At 47.1% G+C, this 21894-nt stretch overlaps 10 protein-coding genes across 10 annotated transcripts; 7 read left to right on the top strand and 3 right to left on the bottom strand.

The window, feature by feature from the left end:
- Positions 1-8: 8 nt before the first annotated feature.
- On the top strand, positions 9-1751 carry BHQ10_002913 (uncharacterized protein; the record flags this gene model as incomplete). Its single annotated transcript, XM_040875111.1, has 1 exon — positions 9-1751. One exon carries the CDS (start codon positions 9-11, stop codon positions 1749-1751), a length of 1743 nt encoding a protein of 580 aa, XP_040731417.1.
- Positions 1752-4775: 3024 nt separating this feature from the next.
- BHQ10_002912 (uncharacterized protein) lies at positions 4776-5360 on the top strand (the record flags this gene model as incomplete). Its single annotated transcript, XM_040875110.1, has 3 exons — positions 4776-4945; positions 5027-5258; positions 5331-5360. The coding sequence occupies 3 exons, from the start codon at positions 4776-4778 to the stop codon at positions 5358-5360; spliced, it is 432 nt and encodes a 143-aa protein (XP_040731416.1).
- Positions 5361-6404: 1044 nt separating this feature from the next.
- On the top strand, positions 6405-8501 carry BHQ10_002911 (uncharacterized protein; the record flags this gene model as incomplete). The annotated part of the gene is made up of 3 exons (XM_040875109.1): positions 6405-7014; positions 7061-8369; positions 8417-8501. The coding sequence occupies 3 exons, from the start codon at positions 6405-6407 to the stop codon at positions 8499-8501; spliced, it is 2004 nt and encodes a 667-aa protein (XP_040731415.1).
- A 1160-nt stretch (positions 8502-9661) lies between these two features.
- On the bottom strand, positions 9662-10263 carry BHQ10_002910 (uncharacterized protein; the record flags this gene model as incomplete). The annotated part of the gene is made up of 3 exons (XM_040875108.1): positions 9662-9751; positions 9839-10174; positions 10252-10263. The coding sequence occupies 3 exons, from the start codon at positions 10261-10263 to the stop codon at positions 9662-9664; spliced, it is 438 nt and encodes a 145-aa protein (XP_040731414.1).
- Positions 10264-10532: 269 nt separating this feature from the next.
- BHQ10_002909 (uncharacterized protein) lies at positions 10533-12641 on the bottom strand (the record flags this gene model as incomplete). Its single annotated transcript, XM_040875106.1, has 2 exons — positions 10533-12435; positions 12487-12641. 2 exons carry the CDS (start codon positions 12639-12641, stop codon positions 10533-10535), a joined length of 2058 nt encoding a protein of 685 aa, XP_040731413.1.
- Positions 12642-13101: 460 nt separating this feature from the next.
- Positions 13102-13716, top strand: BHQ10_002908 (uncharacterized protein; the record flags this gene model as incomplete). Its single annotated transcript, XM_040875105.1, has 2 exons — positions 13102-13553; positions 13605-13716. 2 exons carry the CDS (start codon positions 13102-13104, stop codon positions 13714-13716), a joined length of 564 nt encoding a protein of 187 aa, XP_040731412.1.
- A 767-nt stretch (positions 13717-14483) lies between these two features.
- BHQ10_002907 (uncharacterized protein) lies at positions 14484-15231 on the top strand (the record flags this gene model as incomplete). Its single annotated transcript, XM_040875104.1, has 2 exons — positions 14484-14885; positions 14935-15231. 2 exons carry the CDS (start codon positions 14484-14486, stop codon positions 15229-15231), a joined length of 699 nt encoding a protein of 232 aa, XP_040731411.1.
- Positions 15232-15618: 387 nt separating this feature from the next.
- Positions 15619-16631, top strand: BHQ10_002906 (uncharacterized protein; the record flags this gene model as incomplete). Its single annotated transcript, XM_040875103.1, has 6 exons — positions 15619-15701; positions 15761-15772; positions 15839-15929; positions 15983-16036; positions 16088-16479; positions 16532-16631. 6 exons carry the CDS (start codon positions 15619-15621, stop codon positions 16629-16631), a joined length of 732 nt encoding a protein of 243 aa, XP_040731410.1.
- A 662-nt stretch (positions 16632-17293) lies between these two features.
- Positions 17294-18451, top strand: BHQ10_002905 (uncharacterized protein; the record flags this gene model as incomplete). Its single annotated transcript, XM_040875102.1, has 2 exons — positions 17294-17501; positions 17550-18451. The coding sequence occupies 2 exons, from the start codon at positions 17294-17296 to the stop codon at positions 18449-18451; spliced, it is 1110 nt and encodes a 369-aa protein (XP_040731409.1).
- Positions 18452-18745: 294 nt separating this feature from the next.
- Positions 18746-21839, bottom strand: BHQ10_002904 (uncharacterized protein; the record flags this gene model as incomplete). Its single annotated transcript, XM_040875101.1, has 4 exons — positions 18746-19002; positions 19062-19314; positions 20729-21710; positions 21757-21839. 4 exons carry the CDS (start codon positions 21837-21839, stop codon positions 18746-18748), a joined length of 1575 nt encoding a protein of 524 aa, XP_040731408.1.
- Between the last annotated feature and the right edge of the window lie 55 nt (positions 21840-21894).

Raw genomic sequence — 21894 nt, 5'->3', positions numbered from 1 at the left:
AAGGCTCCATGTTTGCCGACACGGCTTCGTTAATGGCAACCTCTCAAGGGCTCAACTTTGGAGTTCCAGCTTTGGACGAATTCAATCCACCAACTATTTTTAACACTCCCGAGACAGAATTAAGTGGGTTCATATTTTCAAGCGCAGAACTAGACTCAATATCACATTCCCTACCCTCCGACCTCGACCAAGTGGCAATGAACATACAAGGCAGCCAACCTAGCTTCACATCAATGCTAGAAGAAGATGCCGATGATGTCGAGAATATAATAAGACAATCAGACCCTGGCTTTCAGCTTTGGCCTGTCAAGGATTCCCCTCCGCCCACCACACAGGTTGATGTGTCACCCGATCTCTCCATGGCGACCATGCTGTTTCAGGAGCCTGAGCCTGCTCCCGGTAGCGAAGAATCACTTATTGTTCGATTTGACCGTTTGACTTGCGGTATCCTATCGGTGAAAGATGGAGTAACGGAAAATCCGTGGCGAAATCTGATCTGGCCCATGGCAAGAGAGTCGTCCGCTCTATATCACGCTGTTATATCAATGGCAGCTTTTCATTCTTCCAAGGACAACCCGGCTTTACGGGTCTTTGGGATGGAGCACATGCGCCGTAGTATCAACTTCATGGTTCAAGGAATGGGGCAAATGCAGACCGATGCTGCGTTGGCGACCACATTATCGCTGGCTTTTGCGGAGACATGGGATCAACAAACTTCGACTGGCATCCAACATCTTAAAGGCGCTAGGGCTCTCATGCGGCAGACTTTGAGAACAAGAGCTCGGCGTCACCCACCTTCGAATGAGTTGGGACGAATTCGCTTTTTGTATAATACTTGGCTATATATGGATGTGATTGCTCGAATCACTTCTATGGATGAGACCGAAACCGAGGAACTAAGCGATCCCCGTTTCGCAATACCAGAAGATGGGATTCACGATGTCGATCCTCTGATGGGTTGTGCTACTACCCTATTCCCTCTCATGGGTCATGTAGCGAATCTTGTGCAGCGGATACGCAAAAGCGATAAGAATTCCTTCGCAATCATTTCCCAAGCTCGGGAGCTCAAAAATGCGATTGATCGCTGGGTGCTCCCTAATCAATTCAACCCACCGGAAGATCCTCAATCCGAGCTCCAAGACAGTATACAGACAGCGTATGCATACCGATGGGCAATTCTTCTTTATCTCCACCAGGCAGTTCCCGAAGTTCCATCGCCTTCTTCCTCCATTCTCGCAAACAATACCTTAAAGTTACTAGCTACAGTACCGCTTTCTTCGAGGACGAATATCCTACATATCTTCCCATTGTTTGTAGCCAGCTGCGAGTTTGAGGATGAAGAAGACCGGGAATGGATCATGCAAAGATGGGTGGCCATGCAAAACCGACTACGCATTGGCAATATTGACCGATGTGTCGAAGTCATACGCGAGGTCTGGAGGCGGAGGGACGTCGCCAAGGAAGAGCGTCTACGGCTGCGATCACGTCCTGGGAGTCGGAAGGGATCTATGGTGGTTCATGGGGACAATCCGTCAAAGTTGGGCAATGTGTATGGAGCTTCAATTGATAGCAACCAAGCATCATTGGGAGGATTATACTCTACAAGCCCTACTCATAAAAGACAAGGCTCAATAGTGCCCATTGTAGAAGAACTTGACTTTGAGCAGACGGTGCGAGGGAGTCACCACTGGGTTGGGGTAATGAGAGATTGGAACTGGGAAGGTAAATACAACACAAAAACAGATCAATGATCAATAACGACCTTGGGATGGCAAAAGCTAACGCAAAGATTCACAGTTCTTTTGGGTTGATGATAGTGGTTTCCACTGCTCAGCTTGCTCCACCGTGGTATCGGGCGTCAACCTCCTGTCCTGGCCTTGCACACTGCCAGATCCGGAGCCGGTACGAGATAGTTCCATTCGAGGATCAATTTTGGGACTGGCGGGCAAAGGCTGAAAACTAGGGTTTCGATCGAGAAAGGAGCGGAGCGAGTCAACGTAATGCTCGAGATCGCTCGTCATGGTAACGGTTGGCATCTTGATCGGTTGTATGATGGTCGCTATGGCAGTGGCCCTTTTCTTGTAATTTGACTTTGTACTTTCGGGGCGATTCTTCTCTTACGATGTTATGCGAGAAAGCGACGGTGTTTTTTTCTTCTTAGATGCCAGGTATGCGATTAGCAAGGTGTTTGTTTTGTTCTTTCGTCTACTCTTTGCTCCTGTCACGAGGCGATGGAAGTGAGGCGGGCAGGCCTCTGAGTCGGAGGGTGAAAACGGACGTCGGTGATCGCGTTTGGGCCTGTTCTTTTCTTTTCTGGCGCTTTGGACTGCAGACTGGACAGTAGGCGAACAAAATAGGATTTACAAATCCAGGTATTCTGCAAAGTTTTCGAGAGTGCTGCAAACGTCTTCCGATATAATGAAAAGAGGGCCCAGGCTGAGTTGCTGGTTTCTCCTTTTCGGTCTTTTGTTTCTGGGTTTGTTTCTATGCGCAAAGCATCCTAATCTCAGAGACTGTTGATGTCGGTACCACCTTGGAAATTCCTGGGTCGCTCTGCTGCAAAAGGGACGGATAAAGAAGTCGCGATGGTTCTCTGCATTGGGTGTGATATCGCAATGGAAGTTGATGTTATAAAAATGAATTCCGTCGCTCGTTTGTTTCCTTTTCTTTTTTTTGTTGTTTATATATAAATTGAATATCTTGGAAAATCGTAAATATACACGTTTCTTTCCTTTGCAATAATTGTTTGCAAAGGGTTGCTCGGAGATTGAGTAATGTGAGAATGAAAATACCTGGCTTAATATTTGGACGGAATTCGTTGAGGTTGATTCTTAACGAGAAAGAGCTGTCTGTCATTTGGTATACCTTAGTAAAATAGAAGTCAGCACTTATAAGGAAACGTACCCAGTTGTCCTTGAATTTTGCCAAATGAATAGAGACAATGGACTTGTGAATGTGCCAAAGTCGAAGGGTTTTCAAGGGCGGGGTCAATAATAACTTTTGTCACGCAATTCAATCATGGAAAAGGAAGTTATGGCTCTGTTCAGTACTCTATAAAATCTCTAGCCGCGCTAGTCGATTGCTTTATTACGTGGAAATTTTCACGTTTCAACTGAATTGGTTGTGTGAGTGAGTGTTTAAACGTTACTGGTTAGAGGTGCGTTGAGTATGGTACTACGGATTTAGGGTACCTTAGAAAAAAACTTGATTCAGTTCTAGACTCAATTTGATTTTACTGTGTATAGAAGTATAGTACCGATTAATTAACAAATATGTCAAGGTACGTGGAAGACAGTGCGATATTGGGTAAAAAACAGTGTATCATCATCGTACTATACCACAAACCGTCAGGTAATCGACGTCATGTCATGTATCTATCACCCTGATGATGACCCATCTCAGCTGAGAGCGGATTATTCCTGTTGTTTTAAGAGAAAGAGTTACTGTTATATCAAACTATCGCGTAAGAGTATGTTGAGGGAAATATTCTTAGCGACTCAGGTCACAGAGGCAAATGACTCTTTCCCTCCAAGGGCAAAGTAAATGTGTTACTGCTGCATCGCATATGCGTCTTGGGAAAAGATTGCGGGGCATTTGAGAGGATGGTACGTGGTTTTTTCGGTCGGATGTACTGTTTTGGAAAGCCTGACCCATCCATGGGTTGTGCTTGTTTTAGAGATACAGATAGATTCGATGGAGAGGATTTAAGATCAGGACGGAAAGTCTATACTATGAACATCTTACAAAATCGAACGCTGATTCAACTCAATCCAAACAATCCCATAATCTCTTCTGTCAGTTTCGGCCGACCTCTATTCACAGATACTCATAACAATCAGATTGATAAGAATAAATCATCAAGTGCGATTGTGAGGCTATACATTAGGATTTGGTTAGGGAAATTAGGGCAAATCGACGCACTAAGCCGATTCGGGACAACTTTCACCGGATCGCAAAACATTTTCTTTCCTAAATAGGAAAAATGTTCCCAGAATGTCCTTTTCAGGCGAGTGGGCCAGATTCTGTCAGTCATCATGGAAACTGTGGATATCTTGGAATTTTCGAATGGTTATCTTACAGTTTGTAACTTGTTGAGTTATCTCATGAGGGGTAGTAAACATAGGAGGGGTAATGTATCGTCACTCGCACTCTGTGTACATAGTTCCAAGTCTGTAGAACAGCTTCTTTGACCTACTTTTTCGACTCAAGCAAAGCACAGTAATAGGTATAGCAGAAAGTGCTTTTTAATTTTGTATGATAGCAATGATCGGTATGAACAGTAATGGAGGAGAAGGTAAAGGTAGCTGTTTCTCCTCACGCAGACCATCTTCTCCGCATGCACAGATATCACCCCCCTCCTACCCTATCGAGCAGTAAATAGAAATTGGAGTAGAACAACATCAGTACCTTATGCTTTATGCTCTCATCTGTTATCGAATCTCTTATCTGCGGATTCAAGAAAAGTGATTGGTTACGGAGGTCTGATAAACCTCGACATGAGCTAAGCTACACGCTTTGGAGTAAAGAGACCCCTGGGTCTACAATGTCTGGATGTGTACCTTTCCGGGTTTACAAACCCATTGATAGCTTCTGATCTGTACCACCACATGCTGGTGCTATGTCAAGATTCTGGTAAAAAATAAAAAGGATCAGGTTTCCTTTTTCTATTTACGTGGAGACTTCCCCATTATTCACTCTTCGGTTCAAGTCGCGAATCTCCAAATTTATTGCAGATATATAGATAATATTCTCGCCTTCAAGTTTCTATTAACACAATGGGTAGCATTCTAAGTCGTGTGTCCAGCAACAGCAAAAACACTACTACCACCGCCAAAGAAGCAAAAATGGCTCCCGTTGGAATGACCTATTATGAGAAAGCTCAAAGCACCTTTAAGCCTCCTCTGATTGCCAATGAGAATGCTTTCTTGGGGGATATTTCCAGCAGGTGAGATACCAGAGAACGATATCTATTGGCGTCACTGCCCTGTACAGTGGATAGAAGCTAACAATACTCAATTATGTGTAGTGAAAAGAATGACGCCGACAAGCCCATCTCTTGCGGCCTCTACCGTTTAGAGAAAGGCACCCCGCTCGTTTACGAGTATACCTACCACGAAATGAAGATCATCCTCGAGGGTGAATTCGAAATCTCCGACGAGACGGGCCAAAAAGTCACTGCCAAGCCTGGTGACGTCTTTTACTTTCCCAAGGGCGCGAAGATTACTTTTACAACACCGTCTTATGGACTGGCATTCTACGTATGTTATACACCCACCTGCGATTTATTCCTCGAAAGAAATATAGATACTAATGATCTATGTTTGTTATAGACTGGTCAGCGAAAGGAAGGTGCCGCTTAGTTGTTTCTAAATATATGACTCGAATTGTAATGCATTTTCTTTCGCATCCATGGATATCTCACGGTGGAATGACGACGGGACGGGGTACTTACTTGTTGAATCGTGGTTATATATTTCATTGAGCCTGTTGCAATAGAGGATTTTGATCCGAATATAAAAATTCCGACTTATTTATTTTTCTTTTGTTATTCCAATCCAGACCGTGCTCCGTACAAAAATAGCTTTGTAGATGGGCCCACTATACGGTGGGTGGTTATGGGTCGATTCCATGCATGTGATTGTCTAGTAAGGCGTACGTATTTAGCTTCGCTAGTTTACATTGCTCACTTTCCGAGGGATGATATGCGTCAGAATAGGCGAGTCATAAGTTTGTTTCATGTATGGCATTCTCAGACCAGTATGTTTGGCAGGTCACAATTGTTTATGTCTTGAATGCTGTATACAGCACGTAATAGAGACAGGCATGCCCCTGAGTGCATGCGCTTATCCAGCTCATCAGAATAGTCAGGGCTGACAGCTGAACAGAGTCAATCAAACTCAGATCCCGATTCATAGTTGATAAATTAATATAAGCGCACATCAGCAAGGAACAAGCAGCAATATCCACAGGGCACAGGGCTGGCTGAGGATTGTTTAATTGTTTGGTGCTGGCGGGCGATTGTTTCCGGGGCAACTGGAGAGTAATCAGGCGCCTCAGGCACAGATGGGCGACTTCCCGTCTCCGTTCCAAGGTTCCTGCCAGATTCATTCAGAGTGAGATCCCCACCCGATGAGATCAGTCCGTTTCGCATCCCTCGACGCTTGCCTTTTTCCTCTTCTACTTTTGTATTCGCCCTCAGCTCGAGTCTGTCTCGGTCATCTCTCTCTTCTTTGCTGCGGATATCGTCCAATTCCATTATTGCCAGATGATCTCTCGTCGAGACAATTGCTAAACACATGCTCTTCACCCCCGCTATTTGATCAGGTACACTCCACAGTCGCCATTCGCGCGACAAAGCAATTCAACACCACCGACCATAACTATTATCGTTCTTCCTCTCAATCATGGCCGGTCCAAACTTCGCTTCAGGTTCAGGGTCACCTACCAGACCAAGTGCCTTGCAACTCCCTATTCCTCCTCCGCTACTTCATACACGCGCCAGCCAAGAGAACTACGACCGACCCTCCACACCTACTCACAACCAAAATGAATTCACAAGCCCGGTACAAACACCTACTGGGAGCCCTAGCAAGAATCGAATGCCTCCTGGTGCCTTGAATCTGCCTGGGGTTTTCGAGAAAGCAATGAAATTGGCTCCTTCCTCACCTACCAAGTCAGGATTCGGCACACCAAGCTCCCCTGGTAAGGGTTTGTCTGTACTAGAAGACTTCAATGGAAGTGTAATCCATCAGGAGCCCTACCAACAAGCTCCCGGAAGCCCAACGCGCCGATCGAATAAAGAAAATGCTCCGCCAGGTGTGCCACGCCTGGGAAAAGAGCTTGGTCTCAATGCCAATTCGGCTGCCGTATCTAGGATGGAACAATATCAACAGCGCGACAACATGGAGAGTGTGCGACGAGCTCAAAACCAGACTATGCGCGGTTTGACGCCAGAGGAGCTGGAGAAGCTTCAGCTACCCAAGGTCAAACGATTGGCGAATGTGACTCAGCTTTGTGAGTTCCTCTCTTTGCTTTTGATTGACTGCAGCTGATTAAATAGATTTCCTCGATCATTATTTTGACATACTCAGCTATGTGCACAATCGCCAAACCCGGTACAACCAATTCAAAGCCGCCTACCCTCCAGAGACCCCGGCCGAAGAGTACGAGCCTGCGCTTCAGAAATACCTCGGCCGCGAACGTGCTAATCTCCGGAAACGACGCACTCGTCTGCGACATGGTGATTTCCATATTCTAACTCAAGTTGGTCAAGGTGGATATGGACAGGTTTATTTGGCACAGAAGAAAGATACCCGTGAAGTGTGCGCTTTGAAGATCATGAGCAAGAAGCTGCTTTTCAAGCTCGATGAAATCCGTCATATCTTGACTGAGCGTGATATTTTGACTGCTGCCAAGAGCGACTGGCTAGTGAAACTCTTGTACGCTTTCCAAGATGACCAACAAATCTATCTTGCCATGGAATATGTGCCAGGTGGTGACTTCCGAACCTTACTCAACAACACCGGAGTCCTACATAATCGACACGCACGCTTTTACATTGCCGAAATGTTCAGCTGTGTCGATGCTTTGCACAACCTGGGTTACATCCACCGAGACTTGAAGCCAGAGAATTTCTTGATTGATGGCACCGGACACGTCAAGTTGACTGATTTTGGTCTGGCTGCGGGTATGCTAAGCCCTGGAAAAATTGAGTCCATGCGCATCAAATTGGAGGAAGTCGGCAATACATCAGTTCCCTTTGGTCGGCCGATGGAACAGCGAACGGCAGCGGAACGACGAGAAGGATACCGATCACTTCGAGAACGTGAGGTCAATTATGCCAATTCCATAGTCGGGTCTCCTGACTACATGGCGCCTGAGGTGTTGAAGGGCGAGGATTATGATTTCACTGTGGATTATTGGAGCTTGGGATGTATGCTCTTCGAAGCGTTGGCAGGATATCCTCCATTTGCCGGTGCTACTGTGGATGAGACTTGGCAGAACTTGAAGCGCTGGCAGAAAGTGCTGAGGAAGCCTCAGTATGAGGATCCGAACTATTTCCTCTCTCGCCGAACTTGGGATTTGATCACACGCCTGGTGGCAGCGAAGGACACGCGGTTCAAGAACATTCAACAAATTCACGACCATGAGTACTTTGCCGAGGTGGACTTTACTAAGTTGCGTGAGCGCATGGCACCGTTTGTTCCAGAGCTGGACTCAGAAACTGATGCGGGCTACTTCGATGACTTTAGCAATGAAGCTGATATGGCCAAGTATAAAGAGGTGCACGATAAGCAACGGCAATTGGAGGAAATGGCAGATCGGGACGAGCAGATGGGTAAAGGATTATTTGTTGGATTCACATTCAGGTACGTTCTTCAAGGTAATATGCTTGGCTTATCACTAACTTGGGTAGACATCGCAAGCCAGCCGTGGAAGATGGTCGAGGAAGTCCTCGAAAGTCTATTCTTACAGAGGGCACCTTTGGCACGATCTTTTAACTTTCTCTCAGTCTATGGTTGATACGAGCAGGCTTGAAACAACCAATCTGTTTTGTTGTGTTTTCTTGCGTTAACCCAAGCGAATTTTTTAATCCTTCGGACTTTCGTCTGGTTCTTTATCTTCCGTGATCGGTGTACATGCAATTGCATTACTTATCATTCATACATACGGTTTTTCTTTTGGGCTTAAAGAGGGACGTGTTTTTCTTTCCTTTTTAGCTTCGATGCTTGTCTGTGTTATTTGGCATTCGTTTCTTTTCAAACCGTGTATGAGTATGACTTAGAGTACGATCAATTGATACTATGATTTCGTTCGTTCCAAGGCGCACGTTTAACCACAACTCGACAGATTAATCGTACTCGCCGCTGTTGGTGTAGACAGACTCAATTTTCCAGACAGGAAATCCGCTCTGTTACGTCACTATTGTGCGGCCTACCTAATACAAGCCAATCTAGTTCAATCAGCTTGTATGTTCTACATAAGGAAGATTGACCCCCTGTCCTCAAACATTGCTTGCCATGTGTTCCTTGCTGGTCTTGAGAGTACTCAAAATCTCGAGTCTCAGCCAACACGACCCATTTCTAAATCATGGAGCTACTACAACAGTAATAAATAACAAAATTCATCCTAAATCATTGAAAACTTCAAGTCGCACCCTTGAGCCAAGCGATCTAGTGCTGCGACTACCACCAAAGCCAACAACACTTCAATCCCTCATCTATCCACCTCTCCTCCACCAATTTGACTTGCTCCCAAACGAGAGTCGACATCATGAGGTACAATGACCCAGAACCCAGTCCAGAAATAAACTGAATCCTTACTCTCGACGCCTACGCAACGACAAACGACGCAGAACTAAACGCCGCGCCACAAACACTATCCACATGCTTCGACCACTTTCTCAGGCACAACGACAACAACAGCAAGCGCGAGAAGAAGAAGATCAAGCAGGACGCACATTCATAGTCCCAATCGACAGGAAAAGAAATGCTCATTCGTAGTTTGCTATAAAATTTTGCTGCAGGATCAAAAAAAATAGTGTACACGTATATAATCATATCTTATTCAAAACCCCCCCGTTCATCTTGACTGTCAGAGTAGTGATTTCAATGGGTTGATTTGTCCGGTAAATCCAAAAGAAGGAAGAAGGGGGAAAGGACTAGATCGATTCATCCCCTTTCCTTAACAGACGCAGTATCTCCGATTCATTGTCGCCTATGACGGCTTTTCCGTTACTCCAATCGACAACCTACCGCACCCAAAAAGTCAGTCACAAAAAATTCCCACCATAAAAGAAAATCCAATTTTATGGATGAAGCAGACAGGGGAGACATACAATCGGCCTCGCAAACCCGCTCTCACTCAACTTCTTCAACGCATCATCCTTACTCGCAGCACCCTGCACAACAGCGCCCGGCTTCACACCCTTTGATCCCAAATAATCGATAATCGTACTTAATTGATCCGGCGTCGGGAGGGATTCTGTGACTTCAATCTCAAAGTCGTCGCGCAGGTCCTTCCCTCCGGAAGATGTAGTCGAGCTGGCTTGGTCCAAAGTAGCATTTGCCTGTTCCGATGCGTTTGCGGATGCGGTGCGGAGGAGGTTGAGGACCCGGGTTGAGGAAGGGAGGGAGGGTTTGTGGAAGATGGTTATTATGTCGAGGGTTTTGTGCTGGTTGTTATTAGCTCTAAATCTAAAGGTTGTGTGTAATTGAAATGTGGTGTGGGTGAGGGAGGGATTGGACATACGATTCTGAACATTTTGATATCGTTTTTTTGGTTGAAAATCGAGGTGCGTGGTTTCTTTCGCTGAATTGAACTGTGCTGTTGAATGGTGAGGTTGGAGAAAGGTACGAGGATAAGTCGGAGTACGTCATGGTGGAGCTTCGAGCTCTGACTCACGTGCATCCACTCCTAGCCCTAACCCTACGCCTACATGCAACATTCTATTTTTTACTATCAAGATCTGCTACAAAAGAATTGATGATATATTCGTAACCTATGTACATAATGCATAACGCATCAAGTGACTACCACCCAAAATTCTCAACATGAAGGTATATACCCTGCGCGCCCGTACCCTTATGCACGGCTCGCTCATCACTCAACGAAACAACGCTTTGTCGCACATCAGCAGCAAGTCCTCGCGGTCCACATACAACGACCGCGCTCTCTCCCTCAGCCTGCTCTAGGACATGATGTATAATAGATCGCGGATGAGGTCGACCGGTCATGGTCTTGAATCCTTTCATATCTACTAGAGAGGTAGTTGAGGGAGACGACGGTATCGACGGTGGTTCCTTTCCTGCTGCACCAGAACAGTTGCATTTCTGTACGAATGAGATATCATCTTCGTTTTCGATGGTGGTCGTGCAGCAGCATTTCCTCGTAACACCGCAGCCTGATCGCTCGTTGATGCCCGATGACTCGGATGTTGACGAGACGGATCTCACGACGACATTCTCTGTTTCGAAGGTCTTCTTTTCGTCAACGTCTTCGGTTCTTGCAATCTCTGTAAAACTGCGTTGCGCTGTCACTGTGGTGGTTGGGCGCGTAGATTTTTCCAGCGCTTCATCGCATGTCAAGTATATACTCATCTCTATCTCTTTATCAATATGCGGATGTTGCTGCCTGAGGTTCTGCAAGTCTTGCAGCACAGATTGCAACTCTGGTTCCACCCAGCTCAATTGGCTGCGTGACTTGATCACCCAGACAAAGCGGATTCGTTTCGTTGCGGCTAACCGCATACTTCTTTGAGGTTCTTGTTTCCATGCATGTACAATATCACGCATCAGCGGTAGGGTGTAGGTACAGCCCATTCCGCCGGCAAGGAGGATGACGCTGTCGAATTGACGTAATGGCCGTAGAGATCCATACGGTCCTTCTATAAATACTGTTCGTTTGCTGTTATCTGACGATTGCGTTTCGCCAAGTAATGCGCTACGCTTTGTGGCAAACCGGAAGAACCGTCGGGTACCACCTTTCTCCGCACGCACGAGAAATTCGACTTTATTATCAGATGGCAGTGACATGATTGTGAAAGGGTGACTTTGCAGAGGTACCACCGAGTGGCAACTCAAAAAAGCATGCTGTCCGGGTTTCCAGTTGATAAGCGGATCCTGGATGGTAATGCGTGTAACGTTCCCGGGCAGAGGTGTGAAGGTAGCCTGGTTGGCAAAAAACGGTCGTGGCTTCTTTGACCAAAAATGGATAATGGACAAATTGGCAAAGGCCAGAACGAGAATCCTTGCGAATCTATCGAAACATACAAAGCCGATCGGAATCCAGATCCAAAACTTGACTTCGTCCGGAGCATGCAGATACGCCGCGGCAAGGAAACCGGCCATGGTGACAATGTGTTGAATGACGAAAAACTCGTAGTTCCAGCGACGGACTGGCGCGAACGAAGTGAGGAAAATAAAAGTCAAAATGATCCATGCCGCAAAGCCATGCTTGGTGTAGTAATCGGTCTTGATCATAGTCACAATGTAATGAAATTTCCCGTAGTCTCGGAACCAGAAGGCCATATGAATTGTGGCCGACAACCACAATGTCCGCGACACCCAGCGATGGTACCAATTAAGTTGTTCATGGCTGCTCCCGGTGAATAGCCCAATGATGTTCTGTTTCCCGGCCAGCAGGATAACCAAGGGTAGTTGGCAGATGGTCATGAAGCCACCTCGGTAGCCGATGTTCTCCCAGTTCACCCAGTTGACAGTATCGAAGCCATAAAACATCATGGTCAATATGGTCAACAGGTTAGCCAACATCAGCGACACGGGTCCGATGGGCGCAAGGTGTAGGGTATAGCCACCCAGTTTGATGGGTTGCAGTGCCGCATTGGCGACTTCTCTGGTAGTTGCTGTGATGGTTGCATATGTTTTAAAAAGTATTGATTTTGGCTGCGCTGGTGTGATTGATTTATCGAATAGACTGGTTCTGTCAGAATTGTGAAGCAGATCGAATGATAGCCGCCAGACTTACCGCTGCTTTGCGAGAAACAGATTGAATATATTGGCTACAGTCGCAATAGCAATGACAGTCCCAACGACGGCCCAGTAGTACTGCTGGAACTGGAAAAAGGTCGGTATGCCCGCACCCGTGGACATACCGCCCATATCCATGCTTGACATGTCCATGATAGCTGTACACAAGGAACCCGTCCTCGCGAGAATCAAAAAGTCAAAACATGCAAGAGTAAGAATAGAAAGCAAGATGGAAGATAGTCCAAGAAAGAGGGAAGAAAGACCGACGGGGAGGGCTCTTTCCTAGGGGGGGTCCAGTTTCCGGGTGGTAATAATCTGCTCAATTCTTCTATCTCTGCCCCGCCTGACTAAAAACTCGCGCACGCCGAATGCGATCCACCCAAACTCAATACAACTTGGCCTGACGCTTTTTTCTTATTCGTGTCTGGCCCTTACCTTTTATTATTTTCTTCCTTTCTCCTCGTTCATATTTGCTCCTTGCTTCATCCTTTGTCAAGCGTTCTTTATGCCTTGACGACCACGACGACTACGAGATACGAAACCTCTATATAACCCGTTTGATCACCTTATTCGCAATACTCGGACTTCCACGCATTGCTACAGTATCGGCGACATGGACATGTCAGGGATGTCCTCGAGCGCGAGTTCTTCCTCCAGCTCCACCATGACCATGGCCATGGTTTTTACCAACAGTCACTCTACACCTTTATTCTCGTCTGCCTGGACGCCGACTACGTCCGGCCAGTATGCCGGCACCTGCATTTTCCTTATAATTCTCGCCATCATCGGACGATGCCTGATGGCCTTCAAAGCCGCCATGGAGCGCAGATGGCTCGGCATTGCGCTCGACCGACGCTACGTGGTTGTCGCAGGGAAGAAAACAGAGTCTGCTCTCCCGGATGTCGATACAGACACCATAAAGACAGGAACCTTGACCTGTCGAGGCGTGGATGAGACGGTGCGAGTGGTTCGTCAAGTGACAACAGAAACGCAGCCGTGGCGGTTCAGCGTCGACCTTCCGCGGGCAGCACTGGCATTTGTTGTTGTGGGCGTGAGCTATCTTCTGTAAGTCACTTCTACTGGGAGCAGTACAGACTCGGACTAATGAGCATGCAGGATGTTGGCAGTCATGACGATGAACGTGGGATATTTCATGTCGGTTCTGGCGGGCACGTTTATCGGAGAGTTGGCAGTGGGACGGTACATTGTGCATTGGAGCGAGCATTAGCTACATCGCCTAGAGAGGAAATAGTAAGATCTGCAGCATGGCTGGCTGAGCTGCGTTCGTCCTGAGACAATCACACAAGTATCGCCATGTACTATATCGTAGCTTCCCGTAAAAGTCTTATCATGTAGAAGAGATTTGATGGATGCGATCATTTTAAGCTGCCGGCCCACCCACGCGCCCGCCACTAACAAGGTACTATTCCGCAACCGGCATAGCGTTTATCCATTCCCCAGCCTCAGGCTTCCTGTCTGGGCCTAGCGTGAGCAGGAATGAGCAGATTATGATCTTCTTTCCAAATCTGGCTGTATGGCTTTCTCTAGACGAATTCGTCCCGCTGAGGGGTTGTCAAGTACAGACTTCAGTCACCTTACACTCCGAATATGACAACCACGTGAGAATGGAGTCAAGTTCACGACGGTGTTCGTTGTCAGCAGTGGCACATGGAATGTCGAGTTCCTTGCATATCAATCCTCTGTGTGGACTCGGAACAGATTATAAGCGGATAGCACATGGCTTTGTGTGATCAAATAACTTTAGCTAGACCCCGTACAGATACATAGTACGGAATATATCTAGGTTCACTAGTCAGTAGCAGAAAGAACTTGGCTGGAACGCTGTAAAACCGTGGCTGCCGTGCCTTCCTTCCACGAGAGGGGCTGGTGGATATCCCCGAGAACATTCTTAAGGCGAGCTTTCCCTACCAAGCTCAGTTAACTTTTGTACACCCTTGCCATCATTCATCACCACACCTATATACTCACTTCACTATGCGTACTTTTCTCAGTCTGGCTATGGCCTCCGTGGCCACTGCCCACTTCACGCTCGACTGGCCTGTAAACCGCGGCTTCAATGAAGACACCATGCCCACCTTCCCCTGCGGCGGCTTCGACACTCCCTCGTCCAACCGCACCGTCATCTCCCTAGACGCCGACACGCTCCCTGTTGACATTACCTTCCACCACTCCCAGACCGCCGTCTCATACCTTCTCGCTCTCGGAACCGACCCGGGTTCCAACTTCAACATTACCCTCAGCCCAACCCTTGCTGCGCAGGGACTCGGCGAATTCTGCTTGCCCAATATTAAATTGTCGTCCCTCAACCTCACCGATGGTCAGAACGCTACTTTGCAAGTGGTGACTGACGGAGATACCGGTGGTGGTCTGTTCGCTGTAAGTATTCCTCTTTGGGTCTGTTATGTTCATAGCTGAATCATTATAGTGCGCCGACATCACTTTCTCGTCTTCCCTCACCAAGAACAGCCCTACGTCATGCACCAACGGCAGCTCTGTCTCCGCAAGTGCTCTCTCCGGTGCTGATGGTGCCCGAATTGCCAACCTCTCCAATTCCGACGGAAGCGCACAGAGCGCCACCACAAGTTCCTCCTCGACTTCTGGCTCGACAAGCGCTACAGCCAGCGCGTCATCGAGCACTCACACCGGCGCTGCCATGACTCTGCAGACTGCCAGCTGGGGTGTTTTGGGATCTGCCTTTGTCGCCTGTCTTGCGCTTCTCTAGATACCTACATTTTTTGACCTTGTGGTTGTTATGATACCAAAAGTTGGCTAGATAATGAGTGGATGATTATGAAACACAGCTGTTACATGTAAATGAACTAGTCTGTAACAATTGGTAGAATGAATCTTTGTAGATGAGCCGTATCGCGGTACGTCGCACACCGCCTAATCTTACTGCCAGATCGCAAATCTCCCGAATTGGCCAATGATATCATGCGCTTTACAGCGGCAGGCGGGGAGTCTCCGCTGATTATTCGTCGAGAAATGATTGTCAACACTTATATGTTCTGCTTTCGCAATCGGTACTTTCAACATCAATTGTGACTATTGCTATATACACTTTTTTTTTATATAAACATCCGTCATATCAAGACAGACAAAACACAAAATGTCGTATCGCGCTCCCTTCGTGGTCCCCGCCATCAAGAAACATACTGCGACTGTCATAATGGCGCATGGTCTGGGTGATAGGTTCGTTGCGATACTTATAACATTGATATTATAACATTAATACTGACTTTGTATGATAGTGGAGCAGGCTGGTATGAACCCCGACTCGACTCGACGATCCGAATAACAGAAACAATCTGATTGCTTACGACATGTAGGGTCGGCCTTGCACAGAACTGGCGTCGCCGAAGCAAGTTCGACGAAGTCACCTTTGTTTTTCCTAATGCGCCCATGATTCCAATCACAGTTGTACGACGGACAATCTTCATCAATTCGGCCAAATAAACTGACGTGTGGGATAGAACATGGGTATGACAATGCCAGGCTGGTACGACATTGCACATTTAGGCCAAGATGTATATTCACCACCAACCATTCCAAATGCGATATATACTGATCGCTTATAGATGGAATTTGAAGAAGCCCAACGCAACCAGGACGAACCCGGCATCCTCAAATCTCGCGACTACCTCAACAGCCTCATCAAAGAAGAAATCGACAAGGGTATCGAGCCCTCCCGCATCCTGCTCGGCGGATTCTCGCAGGGCGGCGCTATGTCATTATTTACTGGAATCACATCTCCACACAAACTCGGCGGCATATTTGGATTGTCGTGCTACTTGTTGCTGTCAACTAAACTCAAGGAGTTCTCGCCTCCAGGCGGAGAGTTGCCGAATGCGAAGACGCCGTTTTTCATAGCGCATGGGACTGCTGATCCCGTTGTCAAGTATGAGTTTGGTGATATGACGCAGAAACATCTAAAGGGATTGGGGTTTGATGTTGAGTTTCATACTTATCGGTATGTCCCCTGTCGCTTTGGATATGTGGCATCCGCTGACATGGGTGTATAGTGGCCTCGCGCATTCTGCAGACCCGGAGGAGATTCAGGACTTGGAGAATTTCATTGCAAAGACTCTGCCTCCTACATCGGAAGAATCAGCTGGTCTGTGACTGGATAGGACAAAGATGCCCTCCGAGTCTTTCACTACGATGTTTACCTTGATTTTACTCTTAGCGACTTTGATTCTGTACATGTATAGATGCAGGCGACGACATGTCGAAGCATAGAGACTGTTTTGTATTGTATAGTTAAATACAACAGCATAATGTACTTGAACAATCCATTGCATTTTGTAACTGTCATCTCGATGTTGAATTTACATGTGACGATCCCCCGTGAAAAAACAGACCAAGTTTAGAACAATTAACAGATCAGTACCAAGCCAGATATATAAATAATATTACTATTCCAGAAGCATACATACTTGGTGTCAAATCATGGCGTCAGATTTCAAGATCGTAACCCCCTTCCTCGGGTTAGAAATTGGTGATAATCAAGCTTGCCGCGGCAGCACAGATCTTCAATGACGCTGTTACATTCGAGGACTTTAAATTCTTCACAATTATTATTACTACATCAATTGGCCGCGCACCAATATTTTGTATATTATTCAGACATATCGTAACCATATTTCTTTTGGATCTTTCAGTCAATACAGGTAAGTATCCTTTGATTTTACGGGACAAAAGAGCAGATACTGAAATCCGCCAGACTCTCCCATCGCCACAACACGGCAGAACATAACACACATTCTTGCTTCTGGATATTGAAGATGGCCTCATCAGCCCCCCGCTCAAATCTATCCCAAGACATAGGAGCCGTCCTGGGCGTCGTAGCCCATGGCGTGCGCAACCCAGCCGAATTCTGGACCGCCGTAGGTCCAACCATGAACGAACTCACATGCGGTCTAATGGGCCATTCATTCCGACCTGAACGCGATATCCCTGATATATCGGGCAAGGTTATTCTCGTCACTGGCGGTACGTTCTCTCCCCTTTCTGCTTGCAGAATGATAATGGTTACGAAAGGAAACACGGGTCTCGGTAAAGAGACAATCCTGCAACTCGCACGACACAACCCTGCGCGCATCTATCTCGCAGCTAGAAATGAGCACAAGGCCGAGAGCGCAATTAAATCTATCAATGAGGAGCTATCTGCCGCAGCAGGCGCGGGTTCTGCAGCAGCGGCAGCAGTAGATATACAATTCATTCAGCTAGATCTAACTTCGTTCCCCTCTATACGACAAGCCGCCGAAACATTCCTACAGAAGAACACGCGGCTCGATATCCTGGTGCTGAATGCAGGTGTCATGGCCGAAGCAGCCATTACAACACCGCAGGGCCATGAAATCCAATTCGGCACGAACCATATTGGCCACTTTTTGCTTACAAAGTTACTCCTTCCGACGTTATTGAAAACTGCTTCTCCATCACCGTCAGGAGAAGGGATAGATGTCAGAGTTGTAGTCATCACAAGTCTAGCAAACGGCTACACCCCCTCCAACGACGAATACATGCAACTCATATCCTCTCCCCAACGGCTCTTAGAACTCACAACCTGGCAACGATACGCAATCAGTAAAGCCGCCAACATACTATTTGCAATCGAACTCGCGCGTCGCTACCCATCTATTACATCCGTCTCAGTGCATCCGGGTATTGTTGCTAGCGATCTGTACAATGGTACGCAAGCAACTAATGGAATCGCAGGCGCAATGCTTCCTTCGCTCAAGCTGTTGTTGTTCAGGTCTGTGCGGTCGGGGACGTTGAATCAATTATGGGCTGCTGCGGGTGCGCGGAAGAGTGAGCTGGTGAATGGGGCGTATTATACATCTGTTGGGCATAGGAACAAGGGGAATAGGTTTGTGTTGGATGGGGTGTTGGCGAAGAGGGTGTGGGAGTGGACGGAGAAGGAGGTTGAGCGTCTGTAACAGGCATTCGTACTTAGGGATTCGATATGAAAAGATGTGCACGGAATGCTTCTATGATACCTACCTAGGCAAATGATGAAAGCCATAATATTATGATGATTTGAAATGACTCGTTATGTATATCATTCGCCCCTCATAGATTAGACTAGACAGACACACTTGCATTCACTCATCAAGTACAATCCCATTGAAATCCTTTTATTTTCTCAAAAAAAATAAATCCTCTCTTTCAAGATATACTAGTAAAGTGTAACTAGAAGAGAATTCCGATTTTTGTCAAAAGGGCTGGCTGATTTACTCGACAGTTCCCTCGAAGTTCTCTCCCTCCACCAAATCCGGAATATCATCCTCATCCTCGTCATCCTCGCCATCCTTCTTTCCCTCTCCAGCCTCCTTCTTCTGTAGGCTCTGGTAGCTCTCGGCTAATTTGCGGAGAGAGGCAAGGCTGTCGGGGCCGAGCTGGTTGAGGATGCCGGGGACGAGTTCGGTGAGTTCCTTTTCTTCGCCGTTGCCGTAGATGGCGAAGGTGTTGGAGGGGACGGCAGCGTGGACTGTCACGTTTATCAGCATATTTCACTATACAATGTAAATATGGGGAGAGGGGAAATACCCTTGGGGTTGGAGAAGTGAATGACGTTTCCGTCCTCCTTGAACATGTTGACTTCCTCAATGGCTTGGATGGGTTGGACGTTCATCTTCTTGAGTGTGGTCTGGAGTTTCTTGTCGTCGGTGGTGGAGGTCTTGTGGACGCGCTTGGTCTTGCGGCGGGGGGKACCTTTGCCTCTGCTCAAATTAGTATTTCTTCTCTGCTGGTGTGGTGGTTCGGTATTGTTCGAATGGTCATTCCGGGAGGTGGACGTACCCTGTTATCGGGAATTAGCATTCAGTCACAACTGTATATATCAACATATTCCCGCAATGTCATTTAAATCTCATATCCCACTTCTTCTCCCCACGAGACGATCATAATTCATGATTTGTCATGTGACGCCATTCATCCTCCCACTCATTCAATCCTCAATTCCACCCCAAATGTCCACCAGATCGCACCGAAAACCAAGCTTCAAAGAAAATAGACCTACCAATGCGCACGCTCTGCTGGAGCTTAGCCAACTTGGCAGCATCCATCTTGGCTGTGTATAAGAGATATAAACTCGACGGAGAGAAGAAGTCGGCGCGGGGGTGTGCGAAAACCGGGCGGATCACCGAATTTCGACGTTTAAACGGGGTTTTCGTGGGTGTGTGTGAATTTCTTTTTCACACAGCGACAATTCTCTCGACGGAGGAGGGGGATGAGGGTGACGGCGTGTAAGTGATGAGGTCGAGGCGAGGTGAGGTCGTAAGGTGGTGGTAGCTGGAGGTGGTCGTCGGCTGGCGGAAAGTTTTGGTGGATTATTATTGGTGCGTCCAATCAGCAGTTTGTGTGGAGTGCGAAATTGGGAAAAAATTAGAGGGAGCCGAGGGGAAGCTGCATACGCCTTTGTCTAGGGGTTACGAAGATGTAGGATAAATGTCTATAGTCTATACTACCAGGCTGTAACTTTAGGAACTTGAATATCGCGTACTTTTGGTCTGTTAGGCTGAAGCAAGCTGTGAATGGTGATGCGAGTGGTTGCGGCTCCTCTCGGCTAAACCCTAACAAAATGACCGAATTGGTTACTATGAGAGTATACAGGATGACATGTCAGAACTCAGAATTAGCATTATGCTTCATAGTCTAAAATAATAAAGTCAGTATAGTAAATGTACATACAAAGACAAAACATAAAACGCCATATAATGCAAAACAGGACCCGCCGGACGACAGTCGTGACAGCGGTCTTTAGATGATAATCGAGTCATACAAACATGAAGTGAATCGTAGAATTGAAAGAGAATAATCTCGCCAGTTAGTATTATATTTGCAACTGAAGCGCCCCTGATCACGCAATATAAATGCATCATCCATCTGTCATGGTATCGTCAATTCTGGTACATCCACTACACAGGTCTGTGGTATGCATTTAGAGCGATTTAGAGACTGATATGTGATCGAGGGAAAGGCTGTTGATTTGGATATGGAGAGCGGCTGAGATTTGGATTACCAGACTGTATGCATGATCAAGACTCCTCCCTCAAGCCACAAATATCAGTACCCAACACTTGGTCAACCATGAACCAGAATCGCCAATAAAAAGTCGATTTGTTGTAGTCAAACTTTCCGTCATCACCAAGCTGAGGTCCATCACCAACTATATCACCCGTAAACCAACTCAAGATCGGAATAGAACGTAAGACGCGTTCAGTCACCGTCGGTTGAGGAGGAAGGGCTTCGCTGACAGGACGTAGCACGGCGCGGCGAACATTAGGGATATGGGTCATGAACTCTGACTCTGGTTTCTGTTCCAACTGTGTATCCTGTACAGAGCGTTGGCGAAGAATGGAAGAGGGTTCTGCTACGGCAGTGGCAGTAGCTGAGCTAGCAGTGGGAGTCGACAGCTGAGAATCGCCTTCGTCGGTATCTCCAATCATGGCAAGATTGCCCATACCGAAAGACCGAGGGAGCGTCGATCGCTCAGGTTCAATGTTCGAAAGAAAGGCGGTGGAGTGAGTGGATGTAAGGGTGTGGTGAACTTTGGAACGAGTGCGAGTGGCTTCTGCCGACTCTTTAGGAATAGGAATGTCATCAGCAGGACCTTGTCCATGATACAGCTCACAGAAAACGAGATGGCCATCGATTTCTTGAGGCGAAAAGAAGCAAGCCCGATCGGCGGCAGTTGTAGAGTCAAACGTGACCTTGATCCAGTGAAGACCACCAGCGTATCGCTTCGACTTGCGGTTGGCGTCTGCGGAGAGATTTGAACGAATCACGACATCACCACCACTGAGGAGCTGGGAGTACTTGTTGGAGACAGCGGGGTCATTTCGTGGATAATCCTCACATATCATGCCTTGGGAGATACGTTCGTATTTATCGATAACCTTCCACTCTGTTTCCTTGGTTTTGTATCCATAGAGAATGCACTCCGTTGCCACTTTTTCAACGACTTTCCTTGATCCTTCCAAAGTACCCGATGATGATGACTTAGGTAGAGTATTGTTCGCGCGTTCATCTTCTTGTTGCTGTGAAAACAGTCTGCTAAATTCAGCTACACTGGGGTTTTCCTTCTTAGCGGGCGTGCCTGTGCGAGTACGAGATCGAGCATGGTCGTAGCGAGCGTTTCGTCTGCGGCCAAATGGTCCTGACTCTTCAGGTGGACGGCGCGGGTTGCGAGATTCACTGTTGACGTTAGCTTCAGCTGGCTTGTCGGTGGAAAAGTACTTACTCTTTGTAGACATAGCCCCATGGGAGGAGATTTCCTTTATCGTCGCGCGCACGCTCTTCTTGTGGGACGAAATGATATTCCATGGTGGAGGTGAGAGCCGAGTATCGACTGCCCAAATCAACAAGGACAGAAGCTCGT

The sequence above is a fragment of the Talaromyces amestolkiae genome (genome assembly GCF_001896365.1).
Source record: "Talaromyces amestolkiae strain CIB chromosome Unknown scaffold4.1, whole genome shotgun sequence".
NCBI classification, from domain to species: Eukaryota; Fungi; Ascomycota; class Eurotiomycetes; order Eurotiales; family Trichocomaceae; genus Talaromyces; species Talaromyces amestolkiae.
This window is presented reverse-complemented; position numbering and strand designations above follow the sequence as displayed.